The sequence below is a fragment of the Amblyomma maculatum genome, chromosome 6, assembly GCF_055883805.1.
Source record: "Amblyomma maculatum isolate TAMU_Amacu chromosome 6, ASM5588380v1, whole genome shotgun sequence".
Taxonomy (NCBI): Eukaryota; Metazoa; Arthropoda; class Arachnida; order Ixodida; family Ixodidae; genus Amblyomma; species Amblyomma maculatum.
Window position 1 is genome coordinate 46,634,566 of NC_139349.1, and position 17,228 is coordinate 46,651,793.

The window sequence follows — 17,228 nt, forward strand, 5'->3', positions numbered from 1 at the left end:
ACTATTTTTTTACCTTTGAAAAAGGGGAACATGCCAGTCTCCTTCGTGGGTAATAATCGTTGTTCAAGGGACCAATGGTAGAGCAGTTTAGTGCGTGCATATTCATTTAAGAAAAAAATTCATATGTCGCAGTATGGAATGAACGATGTTCCTTTTCTTCAGACCTGGTGAAAGAAGAAGACAGACAGGGCCTTGAAGAGGAAAAGAAGAAATGTGACAACAAACGTACGTAATTGTACTGTTATATAAAAACGGCACTTTATTGAATAACAACTGGCGAGAAATAAAGCGCCGCTGCACTCACGCCAGCGCACTATCGAAAGCATATAGAAGAAAATAGCTTCCCATTATTCGTATAACAAACGTGGCTACTGCCACTCAGCACCGTTAATAACGCTGGCGGATCGGGCTTTTAAAATTACAATGACGATCCGTGCAGGGTCTAGATCCTGATCCATGCGCTAGACTTCAGTCACAGCTTGGTCGTCTTTCGTTCGGCTGAAAGAGCATCACACGCTGAATGGAAGAAGCCTAAATCTCGTGCGCGTAAAGCAAACGCAAGCACTGATAAAAGTTACAGTGTAAAAACGACTATAACTTTATCGTTGCATATCAGACAGCATGTGTTTGTACAGCTAAGTTATAAAGTTTGTAGGCGTAAGAGATTTCTGCTTTCAGTTCTTTTTGATGCGCCTAGAGCAATACAAATGGTGATAAAAAGTTCTGTTTCGCCCCCCCCCCCTACCCCCCACTCTGCCTCCCACTTTTTTCCCCACAGCGCGCAAGACGTGCGAGGACCTGTTCGTGCAGGACGGCATACGGCACAGCGGCCACTACTTGATCGACGCGGACGGCGCCGAAGGCCCCATCTTGCCGTTCCGTGTGCACTGCATCATGGGCAGCACGGTGGAAGACGTGCGCACGCTAGTGCACCACGACTCCGAGCAGAGGATCTACGTCCGCTCGGGCGTCGAGGGCGCCTACGCGCGCCCCATCACCTACGACGTTGGCTGGATGCAGATGCGCGCACTGATCGGCGTGTCGCAGCGCTGCAGGCAGTACGTCAAGTGGGAGTGCAGCGGCGTGGGCGCGGGCTTCGGCTACTCGGACAACGAGCGGCCCCTCTCCTGGTGGGAAAGCGTGGACGGCGAGCCGCAGTACTACTGGGGCGGCGCCACGGAGAACCTCACGTGCGCCTGCTACCCGGACTGCTTCGGCCCCGACCAGCGCTGCAACTGCGACTCTGTCAGCGAGTTCCACTGGCTCGAGGACCACGGCTACATCTCCGACAAGGAGAAGCTGCCCATCCGCAAGGCACGCTTGTTATACTTAATTTGCTTTATCGATCGGGTTCACCATGTAACACGTGCGTTGCGCGCTTAGGGTGGTTGCGCAGGGAATAGCACTCGCTTTGAAATTGTCATTGCAGTGTCTGCTGAAACTGGACAGCAAATAAAGGAACACGCGGATTAAATCAATCGCTGAAACTCTGGTCTCATAAAAACAGAGCCATCGTCCCAAAGGTGCTCTGCAATTTTTCTTTTTTTCTCCTTTTGAAGACTCAAAAATTTGTTTTGTTAACTGGCGCGGCGTAGGGAAACCGCGTATGAAAAATATTTGAACGTGATTTATGTAGATGAAATCAGAAGTACCAAAATTCACAATTCAGTTCTTCTGAAGTGTTTCCCTCTCCTCTTGTTACCAATGTTCTACTGGAGACAGCGCGCCTCTATCGGAATGACGATGCGCGCAGCGCTATACCCACTGGGAACGCTTGAACCTGCTTGCGTAAAATGATTACTATGGCTGAAGCGTGCGTATCGCCGCGTTCAAAGGGCCTGCTTTGTCGCCCACTGTGACATCTATCGTCTGCGACGCTAACTAACCTACGTTAATGGCTAATGGCTCTCCCACCGTGGTGAGCCGGGAGTCTAAATTGGTTTATATAAGCACGGATGAAAGGGCGACGGGTATGAACTAAGTGAGAAAATTAAGTGTTCCGAGTGAAAGCGTGTAAGTGCTCTTCGGTGCACAAACCTCTTATATTTCCCTTAGATAATCATTGGAGAGCAGTCTATCGATTGCGTGGATTCATTTACCTCGTTAAAAATGTTTTGCAATCCATCTGTTGCGCAAAACGTGTGCAAAGCGTTCGGCCAAAAAGACGTCGACGTCGCCGTAACCCAGAATTGAGGAAAACGGTCGGTGAAAATATGCGCATGATTTCGTATCAAAGCTATCATGCAAGCGTCATAGCACGGCGTCATAATTCAAAAGTCAAGTTGGCGGCTAGTTTGCAATATAGGGATTTGAATCGATGAGATGTGTACTCAGAAATGTGTAGGTGTCTACTGAGAAGTGAGACAGATGCTGCGCGCCTTCCTTTTCCTGAAAACCGGCTTAATCAAAAAGTGTCCAACTGTTGGCGGTATGGAAAGGCGGTGTTAAACGGTCTATCGCGTCCACCCTTGACGAAGCTTGAGCGTCCCCCAATTTTTTATAAAACGCATATAAAGAATCTCGATCGCATGCGGCGGCCCGCTTATTTTGAATCTCGGTACCACGAAGAATCGATCAGTCGAATGTCTTTTAGCCTGATAATCTGATTGTCCACCGAAACTTCACTCGGAGAGACACTCGGCTTCGGCGGCCGCTTTTCGATGGAGGCAAAAAGCAAGGCGTCCGTGTGCTGTGCGATGTCAGCGCACGTTAAAGAATCCAAGGTGGTCGAAATCTCCGGAGCCCTCCACTACGGCGTCTCTCATAGCCTGAGTCGTTTTGGTACGTTAAACCCCTTAGACCAAACAAAACCAGACTTGGAGAGACAAACACTTATGTTCTTATGCTGCAAACTTAATACATTTGATTTATTTTCCTTTAACAAAGTCGCGCGATTTTTTTGTTTTGTTCCTCTTTTTATCTGCGCACAACTGTAGGCGGTAATACCTCTCACGCTGAACATCACATGCACCCTCTTACTTGTGGATTCGGGGTATATACCTTTAATCACACTCATTAAGCTGAAGAAACCATGAGTTTCTTTATGAAACAAAAAATGCGAACTCTAAACTGAAAAGATTTCAACATAAACCGAACTTTTTAAATTTTGAAGGCCGCACTAATCGCTACATTATTTAATTATCTTTAGTAAAAACGAGACGTTGCTTCTATTGCATAATAAATCTCGTTTCATATTTGCACTCTCCTAGACTCTGCTCGTAACCTTTTTCGCGCAAGTTGTATGCATATTTATGCATTCGGTGCAGTTGCGTTTCGGCAACACTTACAAGACGGGCCAGGCTGGCTACCACACCATCGGTCCCCTGGAGTGTTTCAAGCAAGGCATGTATATTATATTGAGTGTTGTGCCTTACGAGAAGGCATTAGGAGATAAACAAAATTGTATTCGAGTTATGTATAACCATATCTGCTTCAATTAGCGATCGAATATGATTCAGATAAAACGGTAGTGACTCTCGTTGATGAATTGCTCTAGACAAGTCTCGCACTCAAGTCTCGATCACGACGCGCGATCTATCGCAGTCTCGTCGATGGAGGAATGCGATTCTTCGCAGAACTACTTGCGCTGCAGGACGGGTCACTTCGTCAACATCAGCACCAAGTGCCTCTACGGCTTCGACCAGTTCGGCTTCCAGGCTGGCTGCCGGGATGTGTCCCACCTGCGAGGATGCGGTTTGTGAAGATATATGCTCTTATTTCTGACAGATCCAGATGTCTGAAAAAAGAAAAGCATACGTTGCATTTGTTTCTTCCTGAAACTGTCGTGTGTGCGAATTGGAAAAACCGCATCTTCTACAAGTGGCTCATTAGTAATTACCAGTAAAAGGTTCACGGGAATTTATGATTGGTAATATCATGGCCTGAAGTGTTGTAAGGAGAAAATTTTGACGCGTTGCGTGGATGAAGTCGGTCCACGTTCACCGACCAAAGAAGCCAGAAACGAAAGAGAACAGATTGGCGGTGATAAGAGAGAGAAGGAAAGAAGTTGACAGAAAACCCTGAGGGCCGCTCTCACGGGCAGAAATGTAGGCAGAAAAAAAGTAAATGAAAAGGTAAACGGGCGCAGCAGCTTTCCCTCGTATCGCTTTCGCCCCTCGCTACCAGTGCTGCATCGGGCTCTTGAGAAATGACATCGTCGACAGCTGCCGTCCAACGTTTGTTGTCATCGCTATCTCTCTCCTAATTATATGGTCTAGTCACCTCACCGCTTAAGCGAGCGGCGGCATATTCGAAGCGTAAATGCTCGGCGAGAATGATCTGAGCCGAGTTCGCACTGCGACTGGCTGCGAAGCAAAATAACCGCAAAATTAACGCGTGCAGATTGCGCAGTTACTGACGTTCCGAAGTGCTATCGGCGATGCGGAGGAGACTCGTTGTTCTCGCGAGGCTTGACGCAGGCGTAGACAAGGCCTAGTTGTTTTCATCGTTGATTGAGGTGGCGATCGGTGGCGTTAGTTAGACCGTGGTGTGACGGGCGACGTAGGCTTCGCAGAAGCAAGAGTGCCGCCTGTGACGACGCATAGAAGGCAGGCTTTCAACTCTCGGAACTGTCGTCTGGGGCGAGGTTAGTACTAGGAGGGCAGCGCTGAATCTAGAGCGTAGAAAAGCGTCAGTGCGAATCAGCCGTCGCTTCCATCCAGCCGCAGGCTCACAGCTATTTTTAACTAGGCTATTGCCTAGTTTAGCTCAGTTTTATGCGTTATCTCGATAGCTATATAAGGTGGTATTCGATCGTTGCAGTGCATCGAGTGAAACATATCTCCGAATGTCTCTGTATACATTCTATACTTTCGAATTTTCCGACTGACCGCGCAGCAATAAATTGTTTGCCCGAAATCCGCATTGCGCTCAATGTTTCCACGTTTAAACAGGTAGTGTGAAAGACACTACTATTGAGTGACTGATTTATATTCTATTTCTTCTTCGAACTTATGACACTATGTCGATCATTCGTTTTCAGCAAAACTGCCAAAAACGAAATAAGTATGTATGGCTTCCTTGCTTACGCTTTTGAACCGCTAATTGGCTGCATTCCGGCAAGGATCTCATCTTTACGTTACATGCGTTTGTGCTACCTGCGGCACATTAAGGATGTTTTCTCGTCTTGAAGGAGCTCGGGTTGACGTTAGCGGGATGTCTCCCCGGTGCATTGCAGAGAACGTGGTCTGCCCGGAGGACTACGTCAAGTGCACGAATTCGTACTGCATTCCGTCGCATTTCCTGTGCGACGGAAAGTGGGACTGCATCGGCGGCGAAGACGAGATCGAATGCCGTGAGTACACGACGCACCAGCTCCTTTTTTTTATAAGCCCGTTATGACGCAATTTACGTACTGATGTTCTATTCGCGAACAATTATTGTGTACCACTACTTGCAAGTTTGAGAAGCCAACAGGCGGCATTTATTTCGGTTATCTAAAACAGCTGGAGAGGCTTGTAAGCAGCGCAGCCGACCCAAGCTTTAAGAGTGCTGCTGAGAGTAGATGGACTCAAAAGTTGCAGGATGCCTTACATTTGTCTGCTGTTCGTTGCAGAAACAAAAAGAACCCCTGAATAATTGCAGCGACTACGTAAGCCGAGAAGTGTTCCCCGCAGTCTTATTGAGGCTTATTTTAACAGTTGCATTCGCGTTGCTGTTGGAAAATCTTTCTCAATGACCTCTCCCTTTCTCAGAGCTCTGCAGTTTTCTGTAGAAACCTTGCTTCGTTGTGACTGTTCTTCTCAGTGACGAATTTTCTCTCTTCTCTTCCTTTCTTTTTGTTTTTATTATGTGGCAGACAAGTACACGTGCCCAGGTCGCTATAAGTGCCGCAACCAGAGTTCCTGTGTGGCCCTGCACCAGCTCTGCGACGGCACCCGCCAGTGCAAGCACGGAGACGACGAACATCTTTGTGGTACGCGCCTCACGTAGCGCTGGCGCGTCATGCATGCCTGAATATTACTGAGTGTGCATCCGGAGATAAGCCTCATACTATGGAAAAATGGCCCGTCGGCCCGTAAGCGTTAAACTGTCTGTCGATCGCTTTATATAGGGATTGCTGTACGGACATCCAAGTCGAGTGTTTCTTTTGTCTGAAGGCAGTGAAGTTTGCAGTATTCTGTTTTAGAAGCAACGAAAATAAATCAAGGCAAGCAGAGTTCTATTCGGTTGCTTACAAAACGCTAAGTTGGAGAGTACAGGAACAAGATAAATTGTAATCCACACGAGGCTTCAGATCAAACCCCTTTAAACCTAATAAAGAAGACATGCGCGTGTTTTCACAGACCTGAAGTGCCCGTCAGCATGCGAGTGCAGAGGCCATTTTGTCAAGTGCATCGAGAAGAACTTGATCGCGTTGCCAGATGACCTGTCGCACCTAGTAAGGAAACTGTAAGTCGTTTTCGCCACAGTAAAAGTTTTTTGGGGGGAGCTGAAGACCGAGATGCTGTACACTTTATTTTTTCCAGGAATTTCAGCTTCAATCGCCTGGATATCCTGAAGTCTAATTTCTCGCCTTTCAAAAGGCTAGGGGAACTGTAAGTAAAAGAAGTAGTAATTTGTCGTGATTATTGCAACAAAAAAAAAATCTGTTTGCAACTCCCTGAAGGCATTCATATTTTGGCGCGTATACACAGGATACTGCAGTACAACGGGCTCACAGTCTTACCGTCTAACAAGTTCATCGAGTTGAAAAATCTGTACCTCCTGTAAGTTTCGGCTGTCTTCATATTTTATCTTGCTGCATCCAGCGTTACAGTAATCTGGTTTCATTTTCTGTAATATTCCAGGGACTTGAGGAATAACAGAATTGTCCAGATAGAAACTGCCGCTTTCGCTGGCCTGAAGAACGTGAGATTTTTGTGAGTTTTGAAGGTGAAACCTGGCTCTAATCAAGTACTCTATTTTCAAAGTTCCGTGCCCATGCCTTCTTTCTTACTTCTTTCTGCCTTTGTCCGTCTGTTACCACTTTCTTTTTCGATTACGTTTTCTCTCAAATACAACCGGAGCATTTTCATGAGTCACCTTCGCGTATTTCAATCGGCTGTTCAACAATCGGTTTTTACATGCAGGCATTTGGAGAACAACCCAATTCTATCGGAGGTGAAAGCTGGAGCTTTCGTCGGCTTGAACAAACTGACATTTTTGTAAGTAACCCAACTTTCGTGAAATATGTGAGCTCATTTTGTAAAGTGTGAAGAGCGACGATGTTATGGTTGTTGTGACAGACAGTACTTAAAAACGAGATCTCGTTTTTAAGTACTGTCTGTTCATCGTTCTCATGAATACAAGTGTATTTGACGACCTCGGGACGTAGGAATTATTTTCGCAGCATTACGTCAAAGAACTCCGCACATCGCTTCAGTATTCAAGGCTTTATCTTATAGGCATAAAATTTTACGGGCCCGTGACCGCTCTATACGTTTTGTTCAAGAAGCTATGAAGCAAAGTAAAAAACTATACGGCCTGCTCCCATTACAATGATTGCGCTGAATGAAACACGCCAGAATCTAGGAGACACAAAAAGCGACCTTGAGTGGCGCCTGTACGTGTTCCTCGTGTCTTGCCTTTGAGTGTTTTGCAGCGCACAGTCAATATGAAACAGTCCAACGAGCCCAGATGATGGTTCTTAACTCGTTGTCTTGCAACAGCAACCGAAGAACACGTACGTAAGACCTCGTAATAGGAGGCGGCCTTCGCTGTCGTCGTCTTCGGTGTCCGCAGCATACCTGATAGGGTTGGCAACTGAATGAGTGCAGAGTCGAAAATCTTCCCTTTCTTATTTAAGAGAGAGGAATAAGTTATAAGGGATGGGAGAAGGGAGAGGCGACGAGTGGCTTATGTGCTTGGGAAGTTAGGGCGTGAGCGGAGGAATAGGAATAACACGCCTAACCAACGCGTCTAAGCAGGGTTTCATTTCAAAATATCACAGCAGCCGTGGGCAAGTAAAGATTCTCCGCCAGCTTTCTGATCTTGCGAGAGCAAAAAAAAAAAAAGCAAAACAATATTGTAAATTATTCTTTGTAGTCGTATAGACGCTCGAATATCCGCCGACACACTCATAACCATCATGTTTTTTGTTTGTTTCTGTTTTTTTGTTGTTGTTTTTTTTTTTTTTTGCAGAACGTAGGTATAGACTAATTTATCATTGATGTTTTAAACAGACAAGAAAAAAAAACAAAATATTTACAGAAGAATAGGTGTCCCCGTAACTGCGCCAGCAAATCGCGACTTAATTCTAGAGATGAAATGCTCCTGAGCTCGAATCAACCCGATTGGCCTATTGCCAAATATAGTTCACCCTTGTGATGTTTTTGCTTAAGCTTGCCTTGTGTGCTTAAGACTGCTGCCAGCGGCGGATAAGAAAGAATGTTCAGTATAGTCTGAAGAAGAAAAAAAAACAATACATATGGGGTAAACACATCATTGCTCTGATATTTTGTTTTTAGTTCTCAAAATCTGCTAATTAGCCAGTGAAATTAGTTTGCAGACCACATGTGTTACTATAGGCTATAGGCCTACACGTTGCGCTGAATACGGACTCACAGACTGTAGACCACACTGGGATCTCGGAATATTAACTGCAAAAGTAAAATACAAATGCAACAGGACATCATTATTTGCTCGTAATATACGTAAGACATATATTGGAAGCGAATACAAATGCAAAAATAAACTTAGCCCTAGCCTGTATAAAGCTTAAAACGTCACGTAAAGAAACGCCTAGCGTGAGGTATTCAGTGTTTAATACCCCCACGATGTCACCATGTATGTCAACACTGTGCTTTCTTTCTTTTTACCCTTTGCTTTGTACCAGAAACCTAAGCGGCATGGCTCTTTCGGGGCTGAAGAAAAACACCTTCGTCGGTCTCGACCAAGTGACGACGCTGTAAGTCTGCGCTGAATTTGTCGGCTTGACAGTGTGTCCACTTTCGCTTTACAGTGCGTTTAGTGCGACCAGAACGCAGATGCATATCATGCCGCACTTGTTCAGTGCCACGTGCGCAAACTGAACGTGCTTTGTCTTTCAGAAATCTCCGGAACAACAAGCTGCAGTACGTGGAAGACGGCGCTTTTCAGGGACTGAAAAGCGTGACTAGCCTGTAAGTCTTCAAAGTGTATCGGGGCTTCGAAACCGCAGTCAGCCATCTGTCCTCGCTCTTTCCAGAGACATACAAGGCAACGACATCCATCACTTCTCCCACGAGATGTTTCACGGTCTGAATTCCTTGGAGTCTCTGTGAGTGGAAGTTACGTTTTCCCTTCTCACCGATGTACGAAGTGTGGCACCAAGAAAGAAACAGGTGCTTTTAGAACCTTGCAATAAATTCGATTTTAACACTTTGAATGACCTAACCTAACCTTTGTCCATTGTGTAAAAAATAGCGCGAAGAACACAAGGGCGGAAAGGGCGACGCCTTGTGTTCTCCATCCTTGCGCTCTTCGCGCTATTTTTTACATCATGAACGTTCACCAACTCGCCCAGATTTCTGCGTTACTTAACCTTTTATAACCCGCCTCCTCCGTCTGTAAGATTACGACTTTCATTTACACCTGTCAAGGGCGTGTGGTTCTCATAAGACAGACACAACTCTTCCTCTCATGGTCCGAATACTTTGCCAAAGCTGTACTTGCAAGACTAACAGGCGTCTGTGAAGTAGGTTTCCCCTGCGCAAGAGAAAGCGCAGAGGAAACCTACTTCATAGACGCCTGTTAGTCTTTCAAGATTTGACAAAGTATTGGCATATGCTTTGAAAGCTGTCAAATGTGAACCTTAACCGCTGTCGCACCTCGGCTACCGCCGCAGGTTCAGCGACTCGTTCAAATTCTGCTGCCTGGCGTCGCCGCAAGTGTCCTTTGACTACTGTCTGCCGCCGGCAGACGAGATCTCGTCGTGCGAGGACCTCATGAGCAGCCCCGTGCAGCGCTCCTTCCTGTGGGTGCTGGGCGTGGTGGCCCTACTGGGAAACCTGTTCGTCATCGCGTGGCGCCTCAAGACCAAGAACTCGAATCCGGTCAGCTCGACGCTGATCTTGTCGCTGGGCTGCGCCGACTTGCTCATGGGCGTCTACCTCATCGTCATCGCCAGCGTGGACATCTACTACCGCGGCCGATACATCCAGAACTCGGACGTATGGCGGGCCAGCGCCCTCTGCAAGTTGTGCGGCTTCCTCTCGACACTGTCCAGTGAAAGTTCCATCTTCACCCTCGTTCTCATCACAGCCGACCGGCTCATCTGCATTTCCTTCCCCTTCTCAATGGTGCGGTTCGGCCTGAGGCGCACCTACCAGCTCATCGCGGCTGCCTGGGCCACGGCCGTCGCCATTGCGGCTCTGCCGCTCGTCATACAGCCCTACTTCCAGGTGCGCGTTCCATTTCTCTTCGTTTCTGTAAGGACCGCGAGGAAGCTTTTGGCGGAACAGTGGGTAGGACTGATGAGGACCAATAAATCGAATAGGACAGCATTTCTTGCGATAACCAATAAGGCTAAGGTCTGCTCCTGGTGATTGGCATGGTCAGGGAAGCTCATAGCGAGCTTCATGCCATAATGTTATCAAAAAACGTCATCCCTTGCTGTTTGTAGTATAGTACAGTGCGATGCATATTTATTTGCATAAGGGTAACAAATGCTGGTAAATTTCGTCGCAACAATACACCACACCCATTACTGTCCGGGGAAAAACACTGACACCAACCAGCTGAATTAACAAGACGTTTCGGCTACAAGTGAAGGTACCTTGCTAGTTTCTGCAGCAACGCCCCTGGGCTGCAAACCGAAATGTCGTCTTTCTAAGTCGGCTGCTCGGCGATCGTGTTTCATCGCGCCAGCGTTAGAAGCCCCATCATATACCACTGACTTAATCAAATAATACTCTCATGCATGCTGCGGGTTCCACAAATATCCGATTGTCTTTTAATGCAAAGGCTCTACTACTTCAGGAGCAATATCGAGTTTCGCCTAGCTCTGCATGCTCGACCTTCAAGCCCGACCACGATCAAACCACCCACATGCACCTAAGGCGAGCAATGTATAACTATGCATCACATGACGGCGCTTGAGGTCAGGGGTTGAGTCTCAGAGAAGGCTGCTGGTTCGTGTCCCTCGTTTGCGTCACAGCCGTTATAGCAACTGTGACGTCATCCGTTGTCGAGCAAACGTGGCGATGATTTGGACATTGATAGACACCAAAACCATAACATAATGTTCAAAGGGAACTTTGAGACTCATTTTGCGCTTGTAACATAAGAACACTCATGTGCCAGGGCCACCAGGGCTGTACCTCCTTATCGCCTCTGGCGCGCCACGTGCTCTATGAGGCTTCACTAACGGACCTCCATGCGGCGCCAAATTTGTCTAAAATTGTCACGAAACAGTTCTTCGAGCAGCGTTGTGGGTTGTGCCATTCCATTCCGCTGCCTGATTGGCATGCGTCTGCTAGTCTAGTTAAGCGATAACGCGATTTCAACTCTATGCCCTAATCACCTCACTGTACCACGTGGCCTAGCTCAGCATGCGTTTTGGAATCGGTACGTCACTGCGCGAGCGAACTTTCGCCTTCATGCGCTCAGGTCGTCGTAAGTGTCTCGATTTTTTTTTTTCTTGTGCATGTATAACGTCTTGGTTTGTATTGGCTCGGCCGACATTGAAATCGCATGTATGCTTTTCGCCTTCTCATTTATGTCCCAGGGCGAGTTCTACGCGCGCTCTGGCGTGTGCCTGGCGCTGCACATCACGAACCAGAAACCGTCCGGCTGGGAATACTCGGTGGCTGTGTTCTTCTGCGTCAACTTCTTCGCCTTCGCGAGCATCGTGGCCGCCTACGCCTACATGTACCTCAGCATACGGCGCTCCAAGACGGCCGTCAAACGCCACTCTGCACGACCGCCCCAGGCGGACAGCCTGGTCGGCCGCCAGATGGCGCTAATCATCTTTACCAACTCGCTCTGCTGGTTCCCCATGATCGTCATGGGACTCATGGCTATGTCCGGCGTCCGGATACCTGGTAACGCATGTCATGCTACATTAATAACCGGGTTTAGTACTCGGCTTTTGCAGAAAATATTGAACTGTGAGAGCTGTGCTCAACGAACCCATTAATAGCCCCATTTAAACGCATGTAGCCAAAATTACTATAGATCATCTATTGGCAGTTTTCACAAAATATGCACCGCAAAGCGGCGGCACCGCAGACTAGTCTCAGGATCGATAGCGGGCGCAACGATGTAGTGGTTCTTCTGCGAGTGTTTATTGACGCATTCAGGCGTTGTCGTCATACTTTTTCCATGAAAATATTGGCGATTTTACGCCATCGGCACTATGACTGGATAATAACGATTGCAGGGTTATGGTGGAGGGGCGATCGAAATTCAAAAGGCATAGACAAAACAAATTTCCTTCTTCGGGAGATTTGCAAGACTGGGAATGCATTACGGGCCACATGGTGTGCCTCAGAAGCAAACCCCTGGGTATAAACTTCTGAAAAATATAGTACATAGAAAGATGTTGCTTGCTCGACTAAAGTCATGCATGCCACATATAAGCAGTGCACAAAGTCTTGCTCGTCATTATCCAGGGTTAAACCCAAAGCATGCAGAGTTTTCCGCCGTTCAAGACTCAGTGCTGGCTATCTACATATCTATACATATATAAGCGCCCTGGAGGCCGCGAAACGATAGTGTGCGGTTCCGCTTGAACGGCGGGCGGGATGTTCGCACGCACAGGCTGAAGATTTCAAGTATGTCATCGGCTATTCGCTTTACTACGATTGGTTTTAAGTCAAGTCCAAGCACACGACTGCTGAAAGCAAAATTATCTCCAAACATATTAGCTTTCACCGGCGTGCAATGATTTCGCATTGCATGCCATTACTACGCTCTGGCGCTCAACGTCAAATGCGATTCAGTCGTGCAATGCACCCAGGCTTGTCATAGACGAAGCCCTTCTTACGGCCGCCACCTTTTGGCTCGACTGCGGCACCATCGGTAGCTCGTAAAAATCGCCAATAGCTGACAATACCACGTCCATGCGTAAGTGCGAGGAAAGTGTAAACGCTGCGCCGCTTGTCGAGCTGGGCAGAGCGTACGCACCAGGGCAAGACCACTTGCGCGCCAACTGCTCTCCTCCAATTTTTGTTATATGCTGTGGCTGCGGCTCGCAAAATTCCGATCCCGAGAAAACGAGAACTCTGCTTCTGTGACACGGCGAGCCGAGACGCAGCGGTATAGATTCCGCAAGTGGCTGACGCGGAATGGCTTGGCAATTGCTTGCCTTAAAAAGTCTTTATAGCTCTCGTTGTCGGCACGCCGATGCTGATCTTGGTGCCACAACGGAGAAAAACGTGACGGCTAACCTAAATAAACTTTCATGCGGTGTCTTACGACTGTATGCTGATAGGTGACGCAATAGAGGCGCACAATGTTTCGCGAATGATGATCCTTCATGAGGGGCTGTAGACGGGAGCCATTAACGCTGACCCGTCATATGCAGGGCTTAAATGTCCCCCCAATTATTTTTGTTTCTATTTCAACTGCACGATTCGGCTTCCTGTACAAAAGTCAAATTGTTAGCCCTCTGTGGCCTGCTCTTTCTCAAACATTTCACCATGTTTGAGAAGTTCCAGAAATCGCATGGGAGGCGGGCAGAGTACGTTTATTAGAAATGGGGCATCAAGTGTATACTGTGATTGTTGCCGTTTGAAACGAAAAGGTCAAACTGCTAACCCGACTTCACCCCATTCTTGCCGCTTTACCATGATGGTACACAGCTTTTGTCAAAAATACACAGCCCAAGGGGCTTCCTTCTAAGCCCTTCAACGGGGCTCGTTGCGCCTCATAAGCGTTCAGTGTCTCGCAAGTGGCAACAAAGCTCGTCCTGATTCTTATCAAGCTTAAATATTGCAGGAGTGGTTCCAGGAGCCCCGTTACAGGGCTTACAAGGGGACTCCTTAGGCTAAATATTGTTGACAAAGCTCGCGCATGCAAAGCGTGTCGTCTGCAGCGCAGCGCAGACGACACGAGAGTCAGCCCTTTGACTTTATTACCATGCTCATATCCTGCTCTCACTGAGACAATACCGAGTCAGTTTTTTTCCGTAATTGTTGACTTAACAATTTTGTCGAAACCTGTTTGGACGGCGCAGCATCACCGCATGACTTTATCGGAGAGAGTAAAATTCAGCGATGACTGAACTAAAGGAAGTTTCTTCACTTCATCTTGCTGCTAATGTACGCCGACGGTGCCTCTCCAATCACCGCCTGTGTTCGACGTAGGCGAGGCGTACGCATGGACGGCCGTATTCGTGCTTCCCGCCAACTCGGCGGCCAATCCGCTCATCTACACCATCGCCTCGCTGCGGTTCCGGCTGTTCCTGCTGCGCATCGGCCTGGCGAGAAAGAAGCACTCACTCTCCTTCAGCAAAGCGCTCTCACGTGAGTCGGATCAGAACTTCGTTTGCTGAGGCTGAAAGCTGCTTCTTCGAAAACCGCGAAATGTGTTCAATGAGTAGGACGAAGCATTTTGAGTGTTTCCACTGTGTGCCAGCCCTTCTCACTCTCACTCTACCACTCGAAATGATCGAGCCGAGTGGTTAGCTCCTCCAAACTTTTTTACTATCATGTGGTAGAAGCAGCGGTCCGCCTCGCGTTCAAGACGACAGTGGTTCGAATCCGAGTTCTGAGATATTCTATCAGAATAAAAAAATCCTGCATGTCCACGAAATCACGCGACCATGCTGCGGTCTTACCTCGGTGACCACCTCCAAAATCCCACTCCCTCACGAGAACAGGATTTGGTTACTCTGGTGTAAGAACTAGCCACCAAGATGAATGCACCGCTAAACCTCTAGTTCTTAGTCTCCAGCTGCTGCGGAGAAACTGACCGTGGCAGCGGTCAGACCTTTGGAGGGTGCTAAGAATATATGGCTCCGGATAGGCCGCCATGAGAAACTGGACGTGTTAACATTTAACACTAGAACCCTGTCTATATATTGACGCGCGCATAGCTGGGCGGTTCGTGAAACTGGCGGGAATTACATGGGATATCATAGGAATTAATGAGGCTAGGACACACTCCTTGGCGGGGTTTATTAGTCGCAAGGAATCTCCTGATCGAGCACCGTGCAGACATAAATAAAATGCGCAGAAAGACGAACGTTATGGTTTTGTGCACCTTTCTTTATTGTCGTTACACACTGATTAGAAAAATGAAGAGATGTACGCAAGGAAGAGAATGCCAGAAGTTACATTAGCTTCCACTGAATTCCGCCGTCATTGTATCATCTAGAGGATGCGTCCACCGTTATTTTACTTGCAACGAAGACATCCTCTAAGAGAAGGATGTCGTCGCTGAGTTGGTAGAGCAGAATGCATGCCCGATAGAGATCGTCGCAACCTTCTGCTTAGAGAAGTCGCCATAGCAGAACTGTCTATGTTTTGCTCTGCCGTGGAACAAAGATGCATGCAAGAGCGTAGCTATAGAAACTAGTGTGCAGACAAACCGCACAACATTGTACGACCTACGGACATATATGATCTGCTTTATGCAGCAAGACGATTTACCCTCTCAAACTGAACAGCAGCTGGTGCAGCGGCAGCCCTAAATATTCTATTTCATGAAGTGCCCTTTCTTCGAGTTGTGAGGCTGCCTTCGAAAAAGTTCCCAACTTTTACCTCCCCTCCAGCCGCCGCTCGCGCCGTGAACGCGCGACGCTGCTCTGAAATTTAGTGCTCCTCGAGTTTTGCGTACCCATATTATTTGCGCGCTGCAGGGCCCATTTCGGCAATTGTCAGACTAGTACTGAAGATATATGGAATGGTTCAGCACATTATTAAAGCTGTCGTCAGCGTAGTTCGCAGCGTAGTTCGCGCAGTAACCGACGATATTGCCGCGCCAGCCGCTTGTCGCAGCGCGAAAATTCTAGCGCCTCAGGGGTGTTCTGAGAAAAGCTTTTTGTTCACTGCGGAATGTAGGCAGGAAGAAAAAAATAAAAAAGAAAGCCAAGATTCGGCATCCACAGATTTTTAAAAGCATTTTCTAAGCACTAAGGACAGAAAGCTATTTGTACTGCAGGGGTGGCTCCATTCTTGAGGACCATATGATACGTTTGTCTAACGCATCCCAGACCGCGGAATATTTCCGGATACTCCAGCACTACATTGTTGCAGGTGTCTGTATAAATGCGATTGACAAATCCAAAGAGCTCCCAGGCATGAAACCCAGGATGGGAGTACGGGGTTTCTTGACGATGAAGAACTCGACAACCTGCTCCATTTCATTGCAGGCCACTGACAACTGCGTTTTACCAACATGCGCAATTACTCGTCCATTGTAGCGGCGCAAAATTGTCGAGCTCTTCCGAAGCGGCGCTTTTTGCCTCACTCGTTTCACATGACAATGACAAAGGTTCGCTTGGACCCAGTATCAATCTTTAACTCAACGTCGATATCTCCCGCCTTCGCTGGTGCGAGCCACTCAGCCTTGGCTCCCGCGTTGTGGCTGCTTACCTCCAGAATCTCAAATCCGTTCTCATTTGCCTGCTCCTCGAGAACTTCGTGGATGGTTGGTCATGTGCAGCACTCAACAAAATTACCTTTTTTTTTTTCTTGCATTTTCAGCACTCTTTACCTGCTCCAGGCCAAGCTGGTCCCTTGTGTACGTACAATTGTCGCAGCGTTGTCTGGTCAACGCTGGTGGCTGCGTACCCCGTTTCCTGGAGCCTTGGTTCACGTAGTGAACTGCTTGCTCTTGTTTGTCTGCTTGGTCAATCGCTTTCTCGAGGCTTAAGTCCTGTTCGCGCAGCAGCCCTTGTCGGAGTTTCTTATTTGTGGTCCCTTATACAATTTGGTCTCGAATCATGGAATTAGCCAGACTGCCGAATTCGCTTGTTCGGGCTTTCAGCAGCAGATTCCGGTAAAACTGCTCAGCCTGTTCTCGCAAGCGAAAGACGAAACGCTAGTAAGTTTCATTTTTATTCAGCGGACAGTAGTCGTGGAACTTGCTCAGCACCATTTCGAAGATAGGCTCACCGTGCACCAGCCACGGTGGCAGTTCGAACACCACCAATGGCTGACCCCCCTCCGTGGGAATTCACTACTATCACGACAAACAAGACCACTCGGCTTCGTCGCAAAGAAAAGCTGGCATCTCGACCTCTGGTTGATGCACTTCCAGGTACCTTAATTGCATATACGGACGCATCAATTATAGAAAATGGCGGTAGAACAGCAACTACT

General features: G+C 47.7%; 1 protein-coding gene across 1 annotated transcript in view; it reads left to right on the forward strand.

The window, feature by feature from the left end:
- Positions 1-17,228, forward strand: part of LOC146185655 (uncharacterized) — a 131,492-nt gene that overhangs the window by 108,235 nt on the left and 6,029 nt on the right. The window contains exons 29-45 of the mRNA XM_084606553.1: positions 163-225; positions 779-1,314; positions 3,267-3,342; positions 3,544-3,693; positions 5,177-5,293; positions 5,798-5,914; positions 6,285-6,390; positions 6,468-6,536; positions 6,636-6,707; positions 6,789-6,860; positions 7,071-7,145; positions 8,816-8,887; positions 9,030-9,101; positions 9,167-9,238; positions 9,806-10,361; positions 11,687-12,002; positions 14,268-14,426. Of these exons, the coding sequence (XP_084462679.1) occupies positions 163-225; positions 779-1,314; positions 3,267-3,342; positions 3,544-3,693; positions 5,177-5,293; positions 5,798-5,914; positions 6,285-6,390; positions 6,468-6,536; positions 6,636-6,707; positions 6,789-6,860; positions 7,071-7,145; positions 8,816-8,887; positions 9,030-9,101; positions 9,167-9,238; positions 9,806-10,361; positions 11,687-12,002; positions 14,268-14,426 (2,700 nt within the window). The remainder of the gene's footprint in view (positions 1-162; positions 226-778; positions 1,315-3,266; positions 3,343-3,543; positions 3,694-5,176; positions 5,294-5,797; positions 5,915-6,284; positions 6,391-6,467; positions 6,537-6,635; positions 6,708-6,788; positions 6,861-7,070; positions 7,146-8,815; positions 8,888-9,029; positions 9,102-9,166; positions 9,239-9,805; positions 10,362-11,686; positions 12,003-14,267; positions 14,427-17,228) is intronic.